Below are 26,904 nucleotides of genomic sequence, written 5' to 3' on the forward strand. Positions count from 1 at the left end.
CGCCACCACGCCCGGCTAATTTTTTGTATTTTTAGCAGAGACGGGGTTTCATCATGTTGGGCAGGCTGGTCTTGAACACCTGACCTTAGGTCATCTGTCCGCCTCGGCCTCTCAAAGTGCTGGGATTACAGGTGTGAGCCACTGAGCCCGGCCCAAATGTTTTTAAATCTTTGACATGGTTTCTGACTTACAGAAATATTATACAGATAGTACAGTTCCTGTATACCTTTGTCCACACAGTCTTACCATTGGTAAAGCAAATCTTACCATTTGCTTTATCATTTATTCTCTCTCCCTTCTTTATCCCCTCTCTCCTCTGTGTGTGTGTGTGTGTATGTGTGTGTATTATATTTCCATTTTTCTGAGCTCTTTGAGGGTAAATTACAGGCATAATGCTCTTTACCTTTAATTTTTTTTGAGATGGAGTCTTGCTCTGTCGCCCAGGCTGGGGTGCAGTGGCACAGTGGCATGTTCTCAGCTCACTGCAAGCTCCGCCTCTCGGGTTCACGCCATTGTCCTGCCTCAGCCTCCCAAGTAACTGGGACTACAGGCGCCCACCACCACGCCCGGCTAATTTTTTGTATTTTTAGTAGAGATGGGGTTTTACTGTGTTAGCCAGGATGGTCTCGATCTCCTGACCTCGTGATCCTCCCGCCTCGGCCTCCCAAAGTGCTGGGATTACAGGTGTGAGCCACTGCGCCCGGCCAATGCTCTTTACTTTTAAAAATAAGGACATTCTCTTACATACCCATAGTACAATTTTTGAAATCTGGAAGTCAGCATTGATATAACACTATTAGCCAATTTATAGACCTTATTCAGATTTCATCAATTATTCTGATAATATTCCTTATAGGAAAAGAAAATGGTAGATTGTGAGTTTTATTTGATTGTCATGTCTTTTTAGTTTCCTTTAAAGAATGACTGAGAAATGGTTCTTTATTCTTTTATGGCCTTGAAAACCTTGAAAATTTTTATGAATATGGGCCATTTATTTTGTATAATGTCCCTCAATTTGGGTTTGTTTGATGTTTCCTCATAATTCAATATAGGTTATGCATTTTTGCCTGGCATATCCCAGAAATGAAGTATCTTAGCAGAGGCATTTGATGTCAGTGTGTCCCATAATTGTGATGTTAACTTTGATCATCTGATTAAGGTAGTGTTGACCAAGTTTTTCCACTGGAAAACTTTTTTCTGAACTCCATTGTAAAATTACTATTTTTCCTTTTGTGATTAATAATTATCGGGGGCAAACCCTTTAAGATTATGTAAATATCCTGTTTATTTTTCAAATGTTAGTCCACTAGTTTTAGCTTCCATTTATGATTTTTACCTGAATCAATCAGTTATTATTGAGATGGCTGCCCAAAGGCTGATTTTCATCATTTTTTCTACGTGTATTCATTATGTATCTATATATTTGTTGGGAACAGTTTTCCCTATTTTTCATTTATATATGTATAGAATGTTGTATTAATTTATCACTATAGATTAATGGATGGGTATTTTTATCAACCAAGATCTGGTAGTAAATGTGTTTACTGCTATTGGATGGATCTGATTTTTTTTTTTTTTTTTTTTTTTTGAGATGGAGTCTCGCTCTGTTACAGCCCAGGCTGGAGTGCAGTGGCACGATCTCGGATCACTGCAATCTCCCCCTCCCGGGTTCAAGCAGTTCTCTGCCTCAGCCTCCCGAGTAGCTGGGATTACAGGTGCCTGCCACCATGCCCAGCTAATTTTCTTGTATTTTTAGTAGAGATGGAGTTTCACCATCTTAGCCAGACTGGTCTTGAACTCCCAACCTCATGATCTACCTGCCTCAGCCTCCCAAAGTGCTGGAATGACAGGCCTGAGCCACCACGCCCAGCCTGATCTGATTATTTTTAATAATGAGAATACTGGCTGGGTGTGGTGGCTTATGTATGTCATCCCAGCACTTTGGGAGGCCGAGGTAGGCAGATCACCTGAGGTCGAGAGTTCGAGACCAGCCTGACCAACATGGAGAAACCTTGTCTCTATTAAAAATACAAAATTAGCCTTTGTATTTTTCCATTTGCTTATATATGCAAAGAATCTATTCCTTCCTTTTTGGAAGGAGTCACAAGAAACTAGTAATACTGGTTACCTTTACAGAGTGAAACCTGGATGGTTGGAAGTGGGAGTAGGGTGGAGACTTTTCACTTATAAATCTTTTAATTTTTTTACTGAATTAATTAAAAGTTAAAAATTCACACACTGGAGGTCTAAAATTACTGAAACACGTGATCTGAATGTAAGAATTCTAATCAAACAGTTTACTTAAGTAATACCTGGGCAGATAGCCAAGATAACTTGGTTATCTTGGTAGATGACAATAGTAGAAAAATTGGTAGAAAGTTGGCAACTTTATTTATATACCATGATATGTGTACTTTAGTCTTAATGAATATTTTGTTTTCTTTTGGCAGCATGCATATGCGCTAGAACTTCTATTTGATCAGTTGCATGAAGGAGCTAAAGCTCTTGATGTAGGATCTGGAAGTGGAATCCTTACTGCATGTTTTGCACGTATGGTAAGAGTTTTATTTCTCATTCTGGCCCCAACAGAAGAATATTATATGATTTGGCTGTATGTTTTTTTAACTAGTGGTTTTCGTGTTTATTTGTTTGTTAATTCTATTAGGATAGCAGTTGGAATGAGCATCACTTAGGATTTTGTTGTTGTTGCAAGTGACAGAACATGCAACCCAAACTGGCAGAGCTAAAAGGGAGTTTATTTAGTTCATATAACAGAAAAGTCTAGGGGTGTACACGGTCTGTTGTGTGGCTGGATTTAGAAGAGCAGATGTTGTTATTGATGATAGGGTTCTCTCTGTTTCTTGATTTGGCTTTACTTTCCTCCACATGTTGGTGTCATTATCCGGTAAGCTCTACCCTTGTAATCACAAGATGGTGGCCAGTAGCTCCCAAACTACCTTCTTCCAAGTTCTGATTTGGCAGAAAAGGATAGAATAAGCCTGGTTTTCTTTTCTTTTTTTTTTTTTTCTTCTTAAAAACAGAGGTTTTATTGCATTTGGTCCACAGTTGGTATTTCACCTTATCTCATGGTGCAGGGACCCTGGGTAGGGGACTCTGTACAGTACTTGGTGGGGCATGTGGCTGGGGGAGACAGAGCAGTATAGCTGGTCAGGCCCAGAAGGGGAGAAGGAAGGCTGGGGGCTCCTTAAAACCTACTGAGGGACCAGACGCGGTGGCTCACACCTATAATCCCAGCACTTTGGGAGGCTTAGGCAGGCAGATCACATGAGGCCAGGAGTTCGAGACCAGCCTGGCCAACGTGGTGAAACCCCATCTCTACTAAAAATAGAAAAATTAGCCAGGCATGGTGGAGCACCTGCAGTCCCAGCTACTCAGGAGGCTGAGGCAGGAAAAATCCCTTGAGCCCAGGAGGTGGAGGTGCAGTAAGCCTTGATTGCACCACTGCACTCCAGCCTGGGCAACAACAACAACAACAACAAAAACCTACTGAGGCACAGTGTGGGGGGTGGGGTTAGCATGGAGAGGGGGTCAGGCTTAGCCCCGACAACTCAGAATTCTACTTCCTTGTACGGGCCTCAGTTTCCCCACCGGGCCCTGGGACATGTCCGAGGGTCCCAGGGAAATCCAGTCACTCAGGAGCCTGAGATATTTAGCATCGTAGCTGGGCCCCGTCTCCCAGGGGACTCATTTCCCAGCACCCTCTCCACTGTCCCTGCCCAGAATGAGCCTGGTTTCTAAACATTCCTGCAGATTTACCAGGATGAAGGTAAAACTTCTGCATTAGAAAAAGTGCTCTTAGAAAAATAATGCCTTGTTATACTTCTGCCTTTTCTCATCAGAGTCTTATCTGGTTAATGGTTATCCAGAGTATTAACTGGGGACCCACTATTATATGTTGGAGTAAAGGTTGATCATTGCTTAGATCATCAAATCAGTTTGATTTGAGAAATATCGTGCCTGGAGGACAGATTGGAATATTCTGATCTAGTTAAATTGGGAGTTGTGGATCCACCTTGGACTAGAATCCATGTAACTTGCTATAAATGTATAATCAGCAGACTTACTAGAATGTAAGCTCCAGGGAGTTGGAAATTTTGTCTGCTCTTTTTTATCATGATGGTATCCTAAACATCTAAAACAATGCCTGGCACATAATAAGGACTCATATTTTCTCAGATGTTTTGCTCATTTTGTAGAGGTTAAGTCCTCATTAATGGATGTCAGTGATTTTTTTTAAGGTTAGAAATGCCATTTAATAAATGACTCATTCTCTATACTTGACATGTTTATAGTTTTAGAGGATGTATTCATTTTAAAAAATCATTTGGTTTCTGAGTTATTTTTCATAAAATGGCATTAATGTTTTTCACACATTTACCATGTGTGAAAGTACTTTGTGTTTTAAGCACTAGAGCCTGTGTTCTAAGTGCTACCCCATTTTTATGATGGGGTATATGCCTTTTTCCTCCCCATTTTGTACTGAGGAACCTGATTCATACAAGGAATGATAGGCCGGGTGTGGTGGCTCACGCCTGTAATCCCAGCACTTTGGGAGGCCGAGGCAGGTGGATCACCTGAGGTCTGGAGTTCGAGACCAGCCTGGCCAACATGGTGAAACCCCGTCTCCACTAAAAATACAAAAATTAGCTGGGTGTGGTGGCACACGCCTGTAATCCCAGCTATTTGGGAGGCTGAGGCAGGAGAATTGCTTGAGCCCAGGAGACAGAGGTTGCAGTGAGCTGAGATCACGCCACTGTACTCCAGCCTGGCCAACAAAGCGAGACTTTATCTCAAAAAAAAAAAAAAAAAGAAGGAACGGTTAACTTGCCAAGGTATGTATGTATGTAAGTGATGACACTTAGACAAGAACCCAGATAGTTTGACTTCAAAGCCTTTATGTGTTAATTTTTTAAATTTTTATATTTTTTCTTCAAACATTTATACTTAATATTTTAATTTACAAATAAATATGCAAAGAAGGGATTTTTGTTGTTGTTGCTTTTTGTTTGTTTTCTGAGACAGGGTCTCAGTCTGTCATCCAGGCTGGAGTGCAGTGGCACGATCTCAGCTCACTGCAGCCTCTGCCTCCCAGGCTCAAGTGATCCTCACACCACATCAGCCTCCTAAGTAGCTGGGACTTAGGAGGCACATGCCACCACACCTGGCTAGTTTTTGTATTCTTTTGTAGAGATGGGGTTTTGCCATGTTGCTCAGGCTGGTCTCAAACTCCTGGGCTCAAGCAGTCTACCTGCCTCTGCCTCCCAAAGTGCTGGGATTATAGGTGTGAGCCACTGTATATATTTTCATGTTTTCTACTAAAAGCAGTAGAAACAAGTGTAGAAATTCCTTCCCATCAGGCGGGAGGCAGGGTGTGTGGTGGCTCACTCCTGTAATCCCAGCACTTTGGGAGGCCGAGGCGGGCAGATCACGAGGTCAGGAATTTGAGACCAGCCTGACCAACGTGGTGAAACCCTGTCTCTACTAAAAATACAAAAAAATTAGCTGGGCATGGTGGTGTGTGCCTGTAATCTCAGCTACTCAGGAGGCTGAGGCAGGAGAATCGCTTGAACCTGGGAGGCAGAGGTTGCAGTGAGCTGAGATCGTGCCACTGTACTCCAGCCTGGTGACAGAGCGAGACTTTCTCCAAAAAAAAAAAAAAATTCCTCCCTGTCAAATTCTTTATGTAACATTTTAATATTTAAAGTTATACTTTAGATGGAATTTAAACAAAAAATTATTGTACTACTATTAAATATTGGTAATTTTCTTCAAAGTTCTAGATTTAATCTAAGAAAGATATAATTTTTCTTAGTATTACAAATTTTATTCAATGAGAGTGATAGTTGAGAAAGTTGTATATATGGTAAATAATTTATGATAAACTGAGTGTTTAGCAATCTATAGAAGCCTTAAGCTATTTTTGTTTTCTCTTTGCAGAATATGACTTTCGATAAGGAAAAACTTCAATAATACTTTAGAAAAACAAATTTAGCCCAATGAGCTACTGAATTGTTTTCTCTTTTCCAGGTTGGATGTACTGGAAAAGTCATAGGAATTGATCACATTAAAGAGCTAGTAGATGACTCAATAAATAATGTCAGGAAGGACGATCCAACACTTCTGTCTTCAGGGAGAGTACAGCTTGTTGGTAAGTATCAGAAAACTTTAAAAATTTCTTCAGAGGATTTTTATTTTCAGAAGATCCAATGCAAGCTAAATAATATTCAGAGGTAATTATTGCATTTTTTTTTACAATCACTTTTAAGTACTAAAAAATAAAAACGATTATTTTTGCTCACCTAGTGAGTATTTTGCAGCCATCTCTTTGTGAGTTTAATTTTGTATTTTCCTATTAACCTCTGAGATTGAATTTTTTGTAATGTGTTTGACCATTAGGATTTTGTCTTTTGTGAAGTACCTGTTCAGATATTGGATTGCTTGTATTTTTGACTTACAGGGCTTCTAGCCCTTTGTCTATATATATAAATACATTTCTTCTCCCATCTGAGGTGTGCCTTTTCACCTTATTGGTACCCTTTTGATAATAGAAATTCTTAATTTTAATGTAGTCAGACTTACCAATTTTTTTCAGTGCTTTCTGTGTCCTTTTTAAGGATACTCTGAGGCCATGAAGATATGTCTCTTATTATTTCTTAGAACCTTTATCATTTTTAGCTTTTCATGTTTAGGTTTTTGATCTTCCTGATGTTGGTTTTTGTGTATGTGTGAGGTAAAGGTGCAGTTATATGTTTTTGTGTATGAATATCCAGTTGTATTCCCCAGACACACTCAGTTTTGTTTAAAAGATAAAATATTGGCCAGGAGCGGTGGCTCACACCTGTAATCCCAGCACTTTGGGAGGAGGCTGAGGTGGGCAGATCATGAGGTCAAGAGTTTGAGACCAGCCTGACCAACATGGTGAAACTCCATCTCTACGAAAAATACAAAAATTAGCTGGGCGTGGTGGCGCACGCCTGTAGTCCCAGCTACTCGGGAGGCTGAGGCAGGAGAATCGCTTGAACCCTAGAGGCGGAGGTTGCAGTAAGCTGAGATCGCACCACTGAACTCCAGTCTAGCGACAGAGCTAGAGTCTGTCTCAAAAAAATAAATAAAATAAAATAAAGGCCCGGGCAGCTCTAGTAGCCACAGCCACCTCTAGAGGGATCTGGCTGAGGAGGAAGTGGAGGTGTTGCTTTCCTTGGCCTTTGCCCTGATCCTGTGTGGACACTGAAAGAGGAATACAGGAGTAAACCACACCAATATGAGTCTCATGTTGCCAGTGAGGGACGTGAGAGATCAAGAGATAGACGAAGGTCAAGTGACAGATCACAGGATTCATCTCATGAAAGAACAGAGTCTCAACTCACTTCTTGTATTAGAAATGTTTCTTCTCTGGCTGGATGTGGTGGCTCATGCCTGTAATCCCAGCACTTTGGGAGGCCAAGGCGGGCGGATCACTTGTCAGGAGTTCGAGACCAGCCTGGCCAACATGGTGAAACCCCGTCTCTACTAAAAATACAGAAATAAGCCGGGCATGGTGGCAGGCACCTGTAATCCTAGCTACTCAGGAGGCTGAGGCAGGAGAATCGCTTGAACCTGGGAGGCGGAGGTTGCAGTGAGCTGAGATCGCGCCATTGCACTCTAGCCTGGCAGACAAGAGCGAGACTTCGTCTCAAAAAAAAAAAAAAAAAGAAATGTTAACTTCTCCAACACGACAGCACCATGTTGCATGAGAAAAAGATCACAGTTCCTCTCGTCCAAGCAGTCCTTGTTCTCCAAAAGCCTCCCCACATGGTTCCATTAGCAGTACTGGGAACAGCAGTAGAAACAGTAGTCAGTCAAGTTTAGATAATAGCTGTTAAGATATCTGGGGAGATGGTGTTTGTATTTGAGAATGCAAAAGAAGGAGCTCTGAATATAAGAACATATGAACAGATAGCACCAATAGTGAGTAATACTAGATTTGTTGTAGACCCATCCATTTCTACTGCACAGCCAAATACAGTGTTGGGCAGGATATTTGTTTGGATCTGGCCGAGAACATAACTTTACACAACCCAATGAGAAAGGAGAGTATGAAGTAGCAGAGGGAATTGGTTCTACTGTGTTTCAATCTATTCTGGATTACTATAAAATAGGAATTACCTGTTGTCCTGATGGCATAACTGTTCCTGAATTGAGAGAAGCATGGGACTATCTATGTATGTCTTTTGAATGTAGTACTATTAAGGTACTATATCTTAAGTTAACTTAAATAGGTGCTTCTGCCAAAGTATTCCTCCAGTAAAATTCATATAGTTTGCTGCCCATAAGGAGCAAAAAATATTTATCTTGGGCTTATTTGAATGATTAGGATGAGATTTAAAACGGAACTTTTCAGTTCCGTTATCTCCAGTGCCGTTTCATGCTTTAGAGTGAGTCACGTGCAGGGAGTGTGAACGTCAGAGGTGGTTTATTATCCAGTCTGCCTTATCCTTAATCTGTTCACAGATATTTATTTACTAATGCTTTCGTTCTTAAGAGTTGTGGGATAGAGGCTGGGCGCAGTGTCTCACAGCTGTAAACCCAGCACTTTGGGAGGCTGAGGCGGGTGGATCACCTGAGGTCAGGAGTTCAAAAAAAAGAGTTGTGAGATAGGAAAATGAAGTGCTTTTCATTTACTAAATGATTGTTAACTCCAGTTTTTCATCAAAATAAAATTCCATTGTTTTAATGTTTCTGACCAAAAAATAAAATAAAATGAGTTAAAAACAGCAAAAAAGTGAATATCCAGTTGTCCCAGGATCATTTATTGAAAAATCTATCCTTTCTCCATTGTAAACCTCCTGTACTAGAATTCTTCACATTAAGTTTGATCTAAACAGGTTTTTAAAGCATAGCTGTTTTTCTTTCAGTGGGGGATGGAAGAATGGGATATGCTGAAGAAGCCCCTTATGATGCCATTCATGTGGGAGCTGCAGCCCCTGTTGTACCCCAGGCGGTGAGTCGGGATTTTTTCTGTTTGTGTGTTTTTATTCAACTAAAACTCTACAAGACTTAAATAGAAAAGACTTCTAGATGATGTTCAAAATATAATTAGACTTTTATATCATACATTTTGGTTACAATTAGCTGCTACTCTTTTCTTTTTTCATATGCAAACAATTGTATAAATGACATGAAAATTACTAAACCCCAGTTTGTGGCGCTCATATTTGATCCAGGTAAGAACTAGGACAACAGTAGAATTGGGAAAATCCCTCTGGAGTTTATGACCTGATAATCAGGGTTTTTTTTGTTTGTTTTTTGTTTTTTGTTTTTTTTTTTTGCTCTTGTCAAAAAAGAGTTTTGCTCTTGTCGCCCAGGCTGGAGTGCAGTGGCCCAATTTCAGCTCACTGCAACCTCCGCCTCCCGGGTTCAAGTGATTCTCCTGCCTCAGCCTCCTGAGTAGCTGGGATTACAGGCGCCCACCACCACGCCCAGCTAATTTTTGTATTTTTAGTAGAGACGGGGTTTCACCATGTTGGCCAGGCTGGTCTCGAACTCCTGACCTCGGGTGATCTGCCCGCCTCAGCCTCCGAAAGTGCTGGGATTACAGGCGTGAGCCACTGCACCCGGCCAGTTTGATGTTTTTTAAATAGCAGAATATGTAAGGCTGTATTTGGTGTATGGGAGATATGAGAAAGTATTTGCCATACATCATATTCTCACAAAGCTTGTATTCTAGAAGAGATATGTCATATATGTAACTGGGAAATTAGCGATATGATAACATATAATTAACACAGGATATCTATTGGAAGGAAAATAAAATATGCATATGAGGGAGAGAATTGTGCAGTGAGTGGTCAAGGAGACATCACACACGGATGGAACTTGAACTGAATCTTAAGAATAGTAGGATATATGGCCGGGCATGGTGGCTCATGCATGTAACCCCAGCACCTTGGGAGGCCAAGGTGGGAGGATTGCTTGAGCCTAGGAGTTTGAGACCAGTCTGAGTAACATGGCAAGACCCTGTTTAAAAAAAAAAATTAGCCAGGCACAGTGGGGCATATGCCTGTAGCCCCAGCTACTCTGGAGGCTGAGGTGGGAGAATTGCTTGAGCCCAAGCTGTTGAGGCTGCATTGAGCCATGTTTGTGCCATGGCACTGTAGCCTGTGGTCCTAGATTTCTGTTACATATGGCTTTTGCGTAGTTCTTGAGTAGATGACCAGGGGATGAAGGTGACACTGTTTCTTCTGTCTAGTCTCATCCGTTTTTTTTGTAGGCTTAGATCAGTTATGGGAAGATGAAAGTTGTATAATTTGTTCTGGTCATTGACTTGCTGCTTATTGGCCAAGTGACTGGGAAAATGACTTAATTGCTTTGGCCCTGTTGATTATCTGTTTAAAAAAAAAAAGTAGCTCACGCCTGTAATCCCAGCACTTTGGGAGGCTAAGGCAGATGAATCACTTGCGCTCAGAAGTTCGAGACCAGCCTGGGCAATATGGCAAAACCCCATCTCTACAAAAAATACAAAAAATTAGATGTGCCAGGCACTTGTAGTCCCAGCTACTCAAGAGGCTGAGGTGGGAGGATAGCTTGGATTGCGTGAGCCTGAGAGGTTGAGGCTGCAGTGAGCCATGCTTGTACTGCTGCATTCCAACCTGGGTGACAAAGTGAGACCCTGTCTCAAAAAAAAAAAAAAAAAAAAAAGGTAGATTGAACCAGTGGTTTTAACACATTTTAACTGAAGTATTAATATAATGTAGAAAATTTTGCAAGTCATAAACGAACAGCTCAATGAATTTGAACGCATGACCAATGGGTTTTTAACTTTTCAAAAAAAAATATTGACAACCTAGAGTGAACAGTTAAAATCTGAAATAGAACTGTGTTTAAATGAGGCGGGTGGGTGCAGGGCCCATTTCTCCCTACTGGGACCCTGAAGTGATCTTGAAAGATATTTCTAGATTTAATTAAATTGAATTTAAATATTGTAGTAATACTTGCAAGTATTATAGGGGTATGTATACATCTGATTTAAGATAGATGTACTGAAGGGGCTTTCTAGTTTTAAGATAGCAGAATGAAGATGTTTATGCCTTCTTTTGGATATCACCCCAAGATAACCAGAAAAACAGAAGCATAAACTCCATACTCAATTAACTAGGAGACTATACCTGCAATCCTGAACTCCACAGTGTGTGAAGATAGAAAGCAGATGGAATAATAGCTGACCCAGGAGGGTAGAGGAAGTAGAAACTAAAGAGACTACAGAGTGAAATATTATGCATACGCAGTTTGCTCTGCAAAACTCTGAAAAGGCTTAGGAATTGGTGGCATCAAGACCTTGAAAATCATAGGTAAAGCATGGGTCTGAAAAGAGGGAATGCTGCTTGAGACTCTGCATGAGGAATAATCAGCACTAATCCCTAAGTAAGAAATTTTCTAAAAACTGGTGGACATAATTCTAACACAAAGAATTTTTAAAATAAGAAAAAAGAGCAACCATATCATTTATATTCAGAATATTAGGGGATAAAGAGAAGATTCTGAAAGCCTCTAGAGGCCAGGTGTGGTGGCTCACACTTCTCAGCAGTTTGGGAGGCCAAGGAAGGAGGATCGCTTGAGGATCTGAGTTTGAGACCAGCCTGGGCAACATAGCGAGACCCCATCTGTACAAAAAAATTTAAAAATTAGCCAGATGTGGCAGCCTGTGCCTGTAGTCCCAGCTACATGGGAGGCTGAGGTGGGAGGATTGCTTGAGCCCAGGAAGTTGAGATTTCAGTGAACCATGATTGCACCACTGTATTCCAGCCTAGGTGACAGAGCAAGACCCTGTCTTTAGAAAAAATAAATAAAAGCTTCTAGAAAAATAAAACAGATCTCCTGTTAAGGACTGGTAATCAGAAAGGCATCAGACTGCAAACAGCATTAGAATTTGTAAGTCAGAGTACCAAACCATCAAATTCTGAGTTGAAAATTATTTCCAACCTTGAATTCTGTATGCACACACATCACCAAGATAGTTTTAGGTTTGCAAATCTCCATCTCTTTCTTTTAATACATTCCATGCACTATTTCACAAAATGCTTCTGAAGGAACTTTCTTAAATGATTAAGATGTCTTAAAATGTCTTAAAATTTAATGTATTAAAATGCCATTTTTGTCATCCAAAAATGAAATGAGGGAAGAGACAGATAGTAGGAAAAACCAAAAGAGGAAACCACATAAGGCATCTTGATCAGGCAGAGGCATGGAAGTTTGCGGGATTGTTACAAAGGGAAGGGCCTGGATGGAAGCTGTGCAGCAGGCCTGGAGAATAACCAGCTCAGATTTGGAGCAAGAGGAGGAAAGGAAACAATGATTGGATACTTCTTGACTCAGCAGCAAATCATAGTTACACAGTCATAACTAGAAATGATTTTAATAAAAAATGATTGGTTGGATTGGGGGAAGGAAGCAGAATGTAGATTAAGGGAGTTCAATCCTTATCTAGCATATGTTTTGAAATATAAAGGTAAATACTAGAAGACATAGCTAAAAGGATTTGAAATGACTGGATTTAGAGAGCAAGGGTGGGGTAGGGAGAGGAAGTCAGCTGTTTTTCATTATAAGCCTTGAAATTGAGAAAAACAAGAAGATAGACTTGCAGACAACCAAAACTTTGATTGAGGGCACCCTTTCCTGAGGTAATAAATATCCAAAGTAAGGTTTCTGGCTGGGCATGGTGGCTCATGCCTGTAATCCCAGTACTTTAAGAGGCCGAGGAGAGCGGATCACTTGAGGTTAGGAGTTCGAGACCAGCCTGGCCAACATGTTGAAAGCCCGTCTCTATTAAAAATACAAAAAAAATTAGTCGGGCTCGGTGCATGGCACCTGTACTCCCAGCTACTTGGGAGGCTGAGGCATGAGAATTGCTTGAACCCGGGAGGCGGAGGTTGCAGTGAGCCGAGATCGTGCCACTGCACTCCAGCCTGGGTGACAGAGTGAGACTCAGTCTCAAAACAATAAAAAACTACAACAAAAAACAAAACAAAACAAAAAACCAAAGTAAGGTTTCTTCTTTAATGTTTTTTATTAATAGTGATCCGTAAAGCTATATGAAAATGGTAACATGATTTAAAAGTTTTCTGACTGTAAGAGCTTTCATTGAATACTCTTGGTTCTTCATTGACAGGAGTGTCCTCATTCTAACACTGCAGGGACTCCAGCCCTACCTTCCCTCCTTATGGTACCAGTAAACCTCAATTGAATCGTATAACTAGGGTTCCCTTATCCCTTCAGTGATGCCCTAGATTCTACAATAATAGGATAGGGATTCCTTGCTGATTTTCTACACTTCCTCTCCTCCCCTCCTCCTTCCTTCAAACCCACAAAGATTCAAAACAGGCACACAGGCATTAGAATTCTATGCTCTGCCTTTGGCCCGCCAAGAGGATAGTTCTATATTAGTTGGTTCAGTTCAAACATTTTGAGCACTACAGTTGTACCAGGTACTGTGTTAGATGCTAAAGACACAAAGATGAATAAGACACAGTCCCCATCCTCAAGAGCTTGTCGTTTAATAGAGGAGGCTGATAGTTGAGTAATAATATAACAATCAAAGTATGTACAGGGTGAGTATCCCTTCTCCAAAATATTTGGGACCAGAAGTGTTTTGGATTTTGGATTTTTTCAGATTTTTTCACATTTTGGAATATTTACATATACATAATGAGATATCTTGGGAATGGGACCAAGTCTAAACATAAAACTCATTTATGTTATACCTCTTATACACGTAGCCTGAAGGTAATTTTGTATAATAGTTCAAATAATTTTGTGCATGGAATAAAGTTGTGACTGCATTTTGACTGTGACTTGCCACATGAGGTCAGGTGTGAAATTATCTACTTGTGGTGTCATGTTGATGTTCAGAGTTTTGGATTTTGGAGCATTTCCAGTTTCGGGTTTTCAGATTATTGATGCTCAACCTGTATATACTATGTATTTATTTTTAAGACGGAGTCTCGCTCTGTCACCCAGGCTGGAGTGTGGTGGCGTGATCTTGGCTAACTGCAGCCTCCGTCTCTGGGTTCAAGCAATTCTGCCTCAGCCTCCCGAGTAGATAGGACTACAGGCATCCGACACCATGCCTGGCTAATTTTGTACTTTTTTAGTAGAGTTGGGGTTTCACTGTGTTGGCCAGGCTGGTCTTGAACTCGTGACCTCAAGTGATCTGCCCACCTTGGCCTCCCAAAGTGCTGGGATTACAGGCGTGAGCTGCCGTGTCTGGCCTTAATTTGTATATACTAAATAAAGAACGTTTCTGCTTTCTGCCTATGGACACTAAAAGTTGTTTATAATGATGTCAAATGACTATTAATATAAAATCTGGGCCGGGCACAGTAGCTCACGCCTGTAATCCCAGCACTTTGGGAAGCCGAGGTGGGTGGAGTACTTGAGGTCAGGAGTTCGAGACCAGTGTGGCCAATATGGTGAAACCCTGTCTCTACTAAAAATACAAAAATTAGCTGGGCATGGTGGCGTGTGCCTGTAGTCCCAGCTACTTGGGAGACTGAGGTAGGAGAATCACTTGAACCCGCGAGGCAGAGGTTGCAGTGAGCTGAGATCATGTCTTTGCACTCCAGCCTGGGCGACAGAGTGAGACCCTGTCTCAAAAATAAATAAAATAAAATAAAATCTGTAACTTGGTGGTGTATGTGCTTTTTTTTTTCTTCTTTTAGCTAATAGATCAGTTAAAGCCCGGAGGAAGATTGATATTGCCTGTTGGTCCTGCAGGCGGAAACCAAATGTTGGAGCAGTATGACAAGCTACAAGATGGCAGCATCAAAATGAAGCCTCTGATGGGGGTGATATACGTGCCTTTAACAGATAAAGAAAAGCAGTGGTCCAGGTGGAAGTGATTTTATCTTCTGCTCTTTCTTCTTCCACACATGCAAGGTGAAAGGGTGTGGATTTTAAGACATTAGACTACAAGAGCTGTTTTTGGTTGTCACCTTTGTGCTCCTCCATTATAACGTCAGAAATTCATTACATTAAAAATGTGAAAAATGTTGCATGGTCTGCCCTTATTTTGGTTTAATATATATATCTTTGGGAAAGGGAGGGTGAGACTTGGTTGGCACAAAGGCTTTTTTTTTTTTTTTTTTTTTTTTTTAGAGAGACTTTCAGCTTCAATTCAGTACTTTGTAAGGATTTTTTCTTCATTATCAGCCACTCTGTTTTTATATTTTGTAATTATTTTTATAGCACTGGATGGGCATGGAAACAATGAGTTTGGTCTGTAAAAGAGGCCAGGCGGAGTGGCTCACGCCTGTAATCCCAGCACTTTGGGAGGCCTAGGCGGGCGGATCACTTGAGGTCAGGAGTTTGAGACTAGCCTGGCCAACATGGTGAAACCCCGTCTCTATTAAAAATACAAAATCAGCTGGGCGTGATGGCACAGGCCTGTAATCCCAGCTACTCAGGAGGCTGAGCCAGGAGAATTGCTTAAACCCTGGAGGCGGAGGTTGCAGTGGGCCGAGATTTTGACACTGCACTCCAGCCTGGGAGACAGAGCAAGGCTCTGTCTCAAAAAAAAAAAAAAAAAAAAAACAAACAAGGGGCCATCATTTCCTGCCCTGTGTATTGTACCAACAAGGAGAAAGAAGGGGAAAGATAACAGTCGTCTCAGTTTTCTAAAATGTCAGAATACCAGAGAGGACATTCTACCTCTCAGCTTGGTTTATCTGTTTCAACCAAATCATAGATACCTGACAGCCCATGCCTATTTTTCATTCAGCCTTGTTTAAGAGTCACCTTCTCCCCATTCTATAGAATAGGCCAGCCACTGTTTAAGCTATTCTGGCTAAATTCCTAGGAAGAGGCAAGGATTCTACAAGTTACCCAATGAGTGCCCAGGTCTCACAAACCCACCCAGAGGGTCAGCAGCATGCAGCAACTTTCAGCACAGCATGGCTTATAAAGAATGTGCACTTTTGTTTTATGTCTCAGCATAATCTGAATATTTTGTTTGAAGCCAAGATTTCTCTTCTCTTTTCCTCCCCTTCCCACTCCCTTCCATGAGAGAGAGTGACATCAGTACATAACAGTGCCATTAGCTCAAATTACTTGAAATTAAATGCCAAAACAAGAACGGCTTTACAGTTTCCTTGTCTTAGAATCTTATTTTTATTTGACATAAAGATTCTTATTTTAAAATAATTAGTTTCTTAATAAGGAAAAGGGGTGATAATAAGTTTAATAGATCTCTCAATTTTGTTTTTATTCTTCACCAATAGCTATTTTCTGTGAATTATAGCGTGGAGCACAGCCACTGAAAAAAAAAAAAAAAGCATTTTAGTCCAGGCATTTTGGGAGGCTGAGGCGAGCCAATCATCTTAAGTCAGGAGTTTGAGACCAGCCTGGCCAACATGGTGAAACCCTGTCTCTACTAAAAACACAAAAATTAGCTGGGCATGTTGGCTTGCATCTGTAGTCCCAGGCACTCAGGAGGCTGAGGTAGGAGAATTGCTTGAACCCAGGAGGCGGAGGTTGCAGTGAGTCGAGATCACACTACTACATTCTAGCCTGGGTGACAGAACGAGACTCTGTCTCAAAAAAAAAAAAAAAATTAAAAATTAAAATTAAAAAGGCATTTAAAAAATTACTGGTTTTTTCAACTGGAATCAGATGTAGTTATTAACAACTAACTAAAACCTTCCTTCACTTTGCTTCTAGTATGGTTTATACAATTACATAATTGTGAGATTATTGTAGTATAAAAGGGGCAAATATGTTACTGAAATTACTGAAATTTGATAAGAAGAGTTGATTTTCATTAGCAACTTAGAAATTTTTCTTTTTATATACAATAAATATTAGTGTTGAACATCTTGCCTATAATTTAATTATGAAGGAATTATAAAAAGGGAATTTTGTTTTTATGACTAGAGGTAGATTTACAGTGAAGCTAACAAAGCTGAAGCTGCAGAGCCCTTGCTTGTCTAGGTTTTCTCTGACCCTGTTCTTAATTTAATTTAATTAAAAAAAATTTTTTTTTTGAGACGGAGTTCTGCTCTGTTACCCAGGCTGTGTAGAGCAGTGGTGCAATCTCAGCTCACTACAACCTCCGTCTCCCAGGTTCAAGCAATTCTCCTGCCTCAGCTTCCCAAGTAGCTGAGAGTATAGGCGCCCAGCTAAATTTTGTATTTTTAGTAGAGAAGGGGTTTCACCATATTGGCCAGGCTGGTCTCGAACTCCTGACCTCAGGTGATCTGCCCGCCTCGGCCTCCCAAAGTGCTGGGATTACAGGTGTCAGCCACCATGCCTGGCCCTGTTCTTAATTTTATATTATGCATAGTCTTACTGATTTTTTTTTTAACTTCATAAAAAGGTTCCCCTGTTTTCTAATTATATAAACCTTAGGCCCCCACAAAACCTGAATCCACCTTTGATAAAACCAAACTATTTGTATTAAGAAATTTAAAATAGGGCCAGGTATGGTGGCTCATGCCTGTAATCCCAGTGCTTTGGGAGGTTGAGGTGGGAGGATCACTTGAGGCCAGAAGTTCAAGACAAGCCTGGGAAACATAGTGAGACCTCGTATCTACTAAAAATTTAAGAACTAGCCAGGCGTGGTGGTGTGCACCTCTAGTTCTGGCTACTTGGGAGGCTGAGATAAGAGGATCACTTAAGCCCAGAAGCGGCAGTGAGCTGTGATCACCACAGCATTCCAGGCTGGGCAACAGAGCAAGTCCTTATCTTTAAAAAATATATTTAGAATAATTTTTAAATTTATGGACAATTATTCAGTCATCTGCTAAACATTAAATGTATACTTGCTTTTAGGCTGGGCGCAGTGGCTCACGCCTGTAATCCCAGCACTTTGGGAGGCTGAGGTGGGCGGATCACAAGGTCAGGAGATCGAGACCATCCTGGGTAACATGGTGAAACCCCGTCTCTTCTAAAAATACAAAAAAATTAGCCGGGCGTGGTGGCAGGCACCTCTAGTCCCAGCTACTCGGGAGCTGGGAAGGGACAAAAGTCGAGTCAGAAACAGGAAGTGGTTATAGCAATTCAAGGGTGAAATGATGGTCTGCATTAAGGCAGTGGTAGTAAGGATAGAGAGAAGTGGGTGGATAGCTACATCTAAAATACTGTCACTGTTTTCTGGGAATTATCATCTAAAAAGTTCCCTAGTCAACTTCTTGCCAGGCTACGTGATTTCTGTTCTTTCAAACTTTCCGTTTTTGTTTTGTTTTGATACAGTCTCTCTCTCTCACCCAGGCTGGAGTGCAGTGGCATGATCTCTGCTCACTGCAGCCTCAACCTCCTGGGCTCAAGCGATCCCCCCTGCCTCAGCCTCCTGAGTAGCTGGGACCACAGGGTGTGCCACCATACTCAGCTGATTTTCTTGTTTTTTTTGTAGACAGGGGGTTTTGCCATGTTGCCCAGGCTGGTCTCGGACTCCTGAGCTCAAGCGTTCCACCCACCTCAGCCTCCCAAAGTGCTGGGATTACAGGCTTGAGCCACCAGCCTCAAACTTTCTTCAGGATTACTTTAACTCATTATAATACTTTCCTAGGAACCTTGTCTTGTGTCTCACCAGCTTTCCACCTTTCTTACTGAGGAATAATCCAGAGCTAATTGCGGTGCTCTGATGAGGGTGAGATCCCATTTTTGCTGAGGAGATGTGGCAGAAACTGTATTTTTAAAAATGAGAATTAGTGGACATGCGGAATTCTAGTACCAAGTAAAGATCCAAACTTTAATGTAGACTTGAGTCTTTTTACACTTGGAAAGATGTCACTTGTAATTTTGGTGGATTAATAGAAGGGGAGACAATGCTAGATCTATAGGCCAGAGACCTAGAATCTGTGGAATTGTGTTCATGACTATGGACATGTAATAGTTGTATTAGTTGCTACAGAAAGTTAATAGTTCTTAAGTATGTATTTTATTTTAAATAAATAATTTATATGTAAAAATATTTTGTTAATCTTCTGGTAAAAGTTTTATTTTTATTTATTTATAGATATTTTTGAGACAGAGTCTTGCTCTGTCACCCAGGCTGGAGTGCAGTGATGTGATCTTGGCTCACTGTACCTCCGCCTCCTGGGTTCAAGTGATTCTCCTGCCTCAGCCTCCCGCATAGCTGGGACTACAGGCACGCACCACGAGGCCCGGCTAATTTTTGTATTTTTAGTAGAGACGGGGTTTCACTGTGTTGACCAGGCTGTTCTCAAACTCCTGACATCAAGTGATCCACCCGCCTCAGCCTCCCAAACTGCTGGAATTACAGGTGTGAGCCACCACACCCAGACTATTTTTGTTTTTAGTAGTCACAAGAGTTAGTGTAATTGGTCCATCTTTAGTTTGTGAAACTGAGGAATGTTCAAGTTTATTATTCCATAAGCTCTTTGTTTATTGATGTCTTCTTAAAGTGCCTTGCATCTATGAAAAAGATGTTAGGAATTGACTGCATTTCCAAGACTGACAGTATTGGTGCTAAGGGATCCAATTGATCCCGTGTTCCATATTCTATATTGTTCCTTTTTAATCTCTTTACATATGTTCCAGTATTGTGACATACATTACATCCTTAAAAGCAGGGATATATTCTGTTACTTTTGGAATTCTTTTTGTCTCTCATAATGCTTCATACAAAGCAAATTGTACAACACTTTTATTACCTTGGAAGATCCATGAAATTATTAGAAAACGTTCATGGATTTTGATTGTTGTTTCCTTATAGTATATCTTTTCATTTATTCTTGGTAAAGAATGTATAAGACTAAATGTTAGTATCATAGAGTTAATAAAATCTAATAAATAATTAAATTATGTATAATTATATACTAGTAGAAATATATAGTTATTAACCTAATGAATATATTTAGCATAGTATATAGCAATTTTAAAGAGCCTTTCTAAAAATTTAGTACATACTGTTTTTTATTGTAAATGATCTATGCATGTAAGTCAGATAAAGAAATGGTCATACAGAATTTTGAACATTGGGGAAAATTTAATAACTTGAAAGTTACATGGATTTTAGAGTATTAGGCTTCTAAAAAATTGTGCACGCGCTGGCAGCAAGTTTTTGTTTTTCCCTAGCACCCCTAATTTTAAAATTCAGGTCTATAAACCTAATTTCTTTTCCTTTTTTAAAGTATTTTTTAGACAGAGACGATAGTTGGAAAAATGGTACCTATGTTGTTGGGGGGCATTAATTTATTTACAGTATACTTAATGTCTTGCAGCAGGTAAATTGTAGTAAATTATTATTATTATTATTGTTTTCTGAGATGGAGTCTCACTCTGTCGCCCAGGCTGGAGTGCAGTGGCGTGATCTCAGCTCGCTGCAACCTCCGCCTCCCTGGTTTAAGCGATTCTCCTGCGTCAGCCTCCCGAATATCTAGGATTACAGGTGCATGCCACCACACCCGGCTAATTATTTGTATTTTTAGTAGAGACGAGGTTTCACCATGTTAGCCAGGATGGTCTCGATCTCCTGACCTCATGATCCGCCCGCCTTGGCCTCTCAAAGTGCTGGGATTACAGGTGTGAGCCACCGCCCCTGGCCAAATTGTAGTAAATTATTTAAAAATAACAGTATCTTTGGCTTGGGCACGGTGGCTCACACCTGTAATCCCAGCACTTTGGGAGGCTAAGGTGGGCAGATCACTTGAGGTCAGGAGTTTGAGACCAGCCTGACCAACGTGGTGAAACCCTGTCTCTACTAATAATACAAAAAAAATGTAGCCGGGTATGGTGGTGCCTGCCTGTAATCCCAGCTACTCGGGAGGCTGAGGCAGGAGAATTGCTGGAACCTGGGAGGCAGAGGTTGCAGTGAGCCATGATCACACCACTGCACTCCAGCCTAGGCGACAGAGCGAGACTCTGTCTCAAAAAAAAAAAAAAAAAAAAAAAAAGCCAAAACAAGAGAAACAATATCTTCAGTTCATATTCTAAAAAGCAGAAGTGAATTTTACTTTATGAATAGAGCACTTTGCAAATAATTCTTTGTTGACCAAATATTTTAATGCCTGCATGAGTTAAGTAAAAGCTGTTCTATGAGAATTATAATATTGTTATTTGGAAGAATATATTAAGAGGAAGCAGACTTATGATTTGTCATTTAATAGATAATCCAATACTATAGGATAAAGGCAGCTTATTGGAGAAATAATTTTAAAAATATTTTCTTGCACAATTTACAAAATTTAGTTTAAAAAAATTGTCCAGTAATTTACCCCCACTTACTTGTGAAATTATGAGCTCTTTATTTCTTCTTTCCTTCAAATTTATCTTAACAACTTTTTCAAAACTTTTAACTTTAATTTTTATTGCCGACAAGTTGCTAGGATAGTACAAATAACTCCTAAATCTCTTCATCCAGAGTCATCAATTATTATCATTTTTCTACATTTCTTTCCCCTCTTTCTATATATACATATATGTAATTTTTTCCCTTTTTCTTAAGCCACTTGAGACTTAATTATCAATATCATGCTTCTTTACCTCTAAAGTTCTGGTTTTTGTCACTCATATTACCTTCAGCTATGAGGCTTGTGGGCTTCTCTCATGGTTTTATTCATTTTTTCACTTTTAACAGTTTTACTGAGGTATAACTGAGATACCATACAGTTTATTTTAGACTGCATTTTTATTCCTTCCTTCCTCTCACTGGCAGTTGCTGGTACAGTGCTGCACCTGGCTGAGCGGATGGTTTCTTTTGGAGCTGATAAAGCTGCCTTATGAAATCAGCTGACAGGTATATTATACCTACAGATGATGCCTTTTCTCTCAGAGCGCTTGGGTTGAGATTGACCCACTCCACAATTGCTAGTGGACATTCTGAGCAAAAGACCACATTTCTGTCCAATTTTGTGAATGTAACTATTAACTCATTTGAACTCTAAAACACTTAAGTTGTCATTTTACTATAGTGTAAAGATGACCGTAGATCTAAAAGATATTTTTTCTGAATTTTGACATTGAAGGAAGAAATCTATTTTTAGAAATCAAAAATGAAGAACTCACGCCCTTTAGGTTGCATACTTGGTTCTGGAGTGGCATGGAAGATGTTTGGAATGGCTGACCCTCTGTTGCTTTCACTTGGGTTGTTTGCATTTTTATTTTTTAAATATATTGCTTGGTGATCAGCGCATTTTTATTGACTTAACAGTTGTGTCTAAACTATTATAAAGCCAAATTGGGTAGTGTGTAACTCCTACTAATGTATTTCTCTCTTTTTTCCTCACAGGGATGAATTGTAAAAGCAACATCAGCTTGACCAGTATAAAATTACAGTGGATTGCTCATCTCAGTCCTCAAAGCTTTTTGAAAACCAACACCATCACAGCTTGTTTTGGACTTTGTTACACTGTTATTTTCAGCATGAAAATGTGTGTTTTTTTAGGGTTTCTGATTCTTCAAAGAGGCACAGAGCCAAATTGGTAGAGGAAGGATGCAAAGTATAAATTTGTGTAATATTACTTTAACATGCCCATATTTTACTTGGAAATATTAAAAGAAAGGGTTCTGTAAAATGGAAAACTTAGTTTGTGAATTGATTTTGAGGAGTGGTTTTTCTTTTCTTGGACACTTAATTCTGTTCTGATATTAATTTATCAGATTGCTTTTGTGCATTGGATAACACCACCATTCACAAGTTAAGATTCTTGGTATTTGGATGTCTGTTAGATGCTACTAAGAAAATAGAGATGAGCTTTCTTTTTAAAGCTTTTGATGTGGTGTCATAGAATAGCATGTTGTAGATACAATCAGCTGCTTTGTTACCTTAAAACTAGGCATTTGTAAATATTAAACCTTAAGATGGCAGGTGATGTCCTGTAAACACTCAGCTGTTCAGATTGGACATAACTGACTTAGTTCTTCCCTTCTCTCTCTCTCAAAATTATAGGAGACTTGTAGTTTAGTGTTGTTTTCTGTTTCTAATTTGCTGCTGATAATGTATATGAACTTAACATGCTGTGTAAGCTGTGTCCTAGTTCTTGAACAGTTTATGCAGTGCTGCTTTGCCAAATAAAGTTAAAAGTAAAAGAGGCATTGGTTGTTTTTGAATATAGAAGGAAGGACAGCAAGTCCACCAGATAGGGAGTGTTTACGATCACGGGAAAAAGACTGTTTCTCTGGTTGTTTCCTTTTGCGAAGTCTGAGTAAGTAATTAGCATTAATCCAACTGTACACTGTAGAATGTGACTGCACTGCTCCAGGGCCAGGACCGTACTTCAGTCGTCATTTCTCTTTGACTCCCTAGCCCAGGGCTTGTCCTGTAGTAGCTATACAGTAAATGCTGGTGAGTGAGTGAGTGGTGAATGAATCGACTTAAAGTCAGGAAAGAACAGGATTGAGGATGAACAGACCAAAACCCATCTCTCACCTATACAAAGATTTATTAATATAATGACTATAGCTGAATTTCTAAGAAGGCAGTAGCACTTTGGGATCTTATTTAAATGTTGTGATTTATAACTTTTATAAGAAGAAGTTCTGGAACTGAGGAAATATAAGCTCCAGAATGAGCAGAATCAGCACTCCCAGCAAAGCCCTTCTACTGGGTGCATGTGTGGGTGCGTAATTCTGGCAAAGAACCTTTGTGGGCATGTGAACACTCCCCCCAGCTCTTGAAAAAAGTCTTAAATATTACTTCTTTACAAATGGCTTTTAGGCTGGGTGCGGTGGCTCATGCCTGTAATCCCAGCACTTTGGGAGGCTGAGATGGGCAGATCACCTGAGGTCAGGAGTTCAAGACCAGCCTGGCCAACATGGTGAAACCCCCTCTCTACCCCTCTCTACTAAAAATACAAAAATTAGCCGGGCATGGTGGCACACACCTGTAATCCCAGCTACTTGGGAAGCTGAGGCAGGAGAACTGCTTGAACCAGGGAGGCAGAGGTTGCAGTGAGCCAAGATCGCGCCATTGCACTTCAGCCTGGGTGACGAGTGAAACTCTCTCAATAAATAAATAAATAAAATGGCTTTTAAAACTGATGCATCTTTTCACAAGTGCCTCTTCTTGGGTAAGGTCTTAGACACAGGAAACTAGCATTATTTGGTGCCCAAAACTTGAGAGTTTAAATTTATTGTTGGCTTCAGTTTGCTGCTGTTAATTGCTTCCATACTCAGGCCATGAATCCCTGTGGTCCAGGACTAGTCCATTTTAAATAGTTGTAAAGGTCAAATATTCTTTTTTTTTTTTTAATTATTTTTTGAGATGGAGTCTCGCTCTGTCACCCAGGCTGGAGTGCAGTGGCGCGATCTCAGCTCACTGCAAGCTCCGCCTCCCGGGTTCACGCCATTCTCCTGCCTCAGCCTCCAGAGTAGCTGGGATTACAGGTGCCCGCCACCACGCCGGCTAATTTTTTGTATTTTTAGTAGAGATGGGGTTTCACTGTGTTAGCCAGGGTGGTCTCGATCTCCTGACCTTGTGATCCCCCCACCTCGGCCTCCCAAAATGCTGGGATTACAGGTGTGAGCCACCACGCCCAGCCAAGGTCAGATATTCTTTACAACTTAAGTTAATTCTTAAATGTATCCACTGGTCTGTGTCTTTCATAGCCATTACCAACATTTTACTATATATGAGTCTCTATGTTTGGTTTTGGGAATAGAAAAGGGCCCTTACTCTCAAAAGTGTGAAGTCTGTTTGAGGAGACAATTATATAAATATGATAAGACAAACTTAAGTGCCACCTGATTAGTACAGACAGTGCTATGCCTTCAGCATTGTTCAAGCACTGCTCTTGGACTTTACATGTTTATGAATTAAAATTGTAGAATGTTGAATAAGCAGGAATGGGCTTTAAGGGAGCATGAATAAATGGGTAGAAACAGAAATAATGGATTTTAGATAGGCCTAAGAGTTTTTTTTTCTGTAAGGTGTGTGTGTGTGTGTGTGTGTGTGTGTGTACAGGTTACAGGCAAGAAAAGTCTCCTTAATCTTTAGTATTCATAATTTCTAAAACATTTCCTTATGTCATTTTCCTTAATAGACATGATTCCTTTACATAATATGAAGGGCAACAATGAAAACATTTCAAAAAGTTTCAGTCTAGTGAGATAGTGTTGAAATGAGATTTTTTCTACAGATTTGGCTTTATTAAAGGCCAAATCAAGCTCTCAAAATTTATGTAATCTTGCCCAAGCATGGTGGCTCAAACTTGCAATCTCAGCACTTTGGGAGGCCAAGCGAGGAGGATTGCTTGAGGCCAGGAGTTCAAGACCAGCTTGAGCAACAAAGTGAGATCTTGTCTCTACAAAAAAACAAAAAAAAACAAAAATTAGCCAGGCATGGTGATGTGCTCCTGTAGTCCTAGCTACTTGGGGGGCTGATGCAGGAGAATTGCTTGAGCCCAGGAGTTCGAGGCTGTAGTGAGCAAAGCTATAGTGAGCTATGATCGTGCCACTGCACTCCAGCCTGGGCAACGAGTAAGACTCAGTCTCTCCCTCTCTTTTTTAAAAACTCTTTTCCTCCACCCTTCTAATAGAAACCTAAGAAGCCTATCTCTTAAAACAAAAACCACTTATATAATCTAAGCCTGAATTATGAATATCAGCTTTTTATTGAGGGTTTCTTTTTTTTTGAGTGCAATGGTGTGATCTCAGCTTACTGCAACCGTCACCTCCTGGGTTCAAGCAATTCTGCCTCAGCCTCCCAAGTAGCTGAGATTACAGGGAGACACCACCACACCCGGCTAATTTTGTATTTTTTTAGTAGAGATGGGGTTTCACCATGTTGGTCAGGCTGGTCTCGAACTCCTGACCTCAAGTGATCCACCCACCTTGGCCTCCCAAAGTGCTGGGATTACAGGTGTGAGCCACCGCACCTGGTCGAGGGTTTCAACTCTTTTCCAGTCAATAACATTAGAAGAAAATGACATTATGGGGGGAAAATAATCCATTAACATTGTTCATGCAAGTATTTTAAATTCCACTGCCCTAATTTTAAAAACTGCCATTGTTCAAAAAAAGTTCACTGTGCAGTGGTGCGATCTCGGCTCACTGCAACCTCTACCTCCCGGGTTCAAGTGATTCTCCTGCCTCAGACTTCCACGTCACCATGCCCAGCTAATTTTTTGTATTTTTAGTAGAGATGGGGTTTCACTGGGTTAGCCAAGATGGTCTCCATCTCCTGACCCTGGGATCTGCCTGCCTTGGCCTCCCAAAGTGTTGGGATTACAGGCGTGAGCCACCGTGCCTGGCCCACTGAACTTTTAAAATTGGTATATAATGTACCTCTATTAAAGCATCTTAAAAATTCAATTGATCTAAAATAGACTGACATCTTTGAGTAATAATGCTCATGAATTTTTGAAGCTATTCTTGGTGTGTGATTGTCAGCCAGGAAACAAAGCTGCTTAGTTTTGTTTCATTAGCCAGGTGGGTATTTTTGGTTTTCAGCTAAATGTTAACAAATTTTCAATAGTTTGATATGTTACTAAAATATATGAGTATGGTAACTGAACACTAACATTGTAAATGAACTAATGGATTATTTTTAGTGTTCTAAATGGGGTTCAGAGGCTAATACATTATTTTAGGTAAGTGCTAAAATTCTTCTAGGTATAAATCATTGCCTACAACTTATTGTGTTCTTAAAGAACTGAACAGTAAAACAAATGGGTTCTGATTGGATTTCAGTTGGATCTCTGGATTCCTCTGACCATTTTCCAGAAAGATGAGTGTTGTGTTCTCACTGAACCTAGCACGTGGCTCAAATAGAGGGCTGGTGAAAGAATCCCACTTGAAGAAAACCAGCTGACCCAAGGGGCCAAGGAATGTTTGTGTATTGTAATATGATAAAAAGGAAATCAGGCCGGGTGGGGTGGCTCACGCCTTTAATCCTAGCACTTTGCGAGGCCGAGGTGGGTGGATCACCTGAGGTTAGGAGTTCAAGACCAGCCT

General features: G+C 40.4%; 1 protein-coding gene and 1 pseudogene across 6 annotated transcripts in view; both read left to right on the forward strand.

Moving 5' to 3' along the window:
• Positions 1-23,046, forward strand: part of PCMT1 (protein-L-isoaspartate (D-aspartate) O-methyltransferase) — a 58,489-nt gene extending 35,443 nt beyond the window's left edge. Inside the window, exons 4-8 of one of the 6 annotated variants that reach the window (XM_063812672.1) lie at positions 2,451-2,555; positions 6,049-6,169; positions 8,916-9,001; positions 14,715-14,931; positions 22,241-23,046. In XM_063812672.1, the coding sequence (XP_063668742.1) occupies positions 2,451-2,555; positions 6,049-6,169; positions 8,916-9,001; positions 14,715-14,894 (492 nt within the window). In that variant the 3' untranslated portion in view covers positions 14,895-14,931; positions 22,241-23,046. Of the gene's footprint in view, positions 1-2,450; positions 2,556-6,048; positions 6,170-8,915; positions 9,464-9,598; positions 14,000-14,714; positions 14,932-22,240 lie in introns of those variants that run through there. The other 5 variants (XM_001173392.4, XR_010157790.1, XM_054686409.2 and 2 more) reach the window with 5 other exon arrangements.
• On the forward strand, positions 7,716-8,909 carry LOC134810249 (BTB/POZ domain-containing protein 10-like; annotated as a pseudogene).
• Positions 23,047-26,904: the final 3,858 nt, after the last annotated feature.

The sequence above is a fragment of the Pan troglodytes genome, chromosome 5 (assembly GCF_028858775.2).
Source record: "Pan troglodytes isolate AG18354 chromosome 5, NHGRI_mPanTro3-v2.0_pri, whole genome shotgun sequence".
NCBI lineage: Eukaryota > Metazoa > Chordata > Mammalia > Primates > Hominidae > Pan > Pan troglodytes.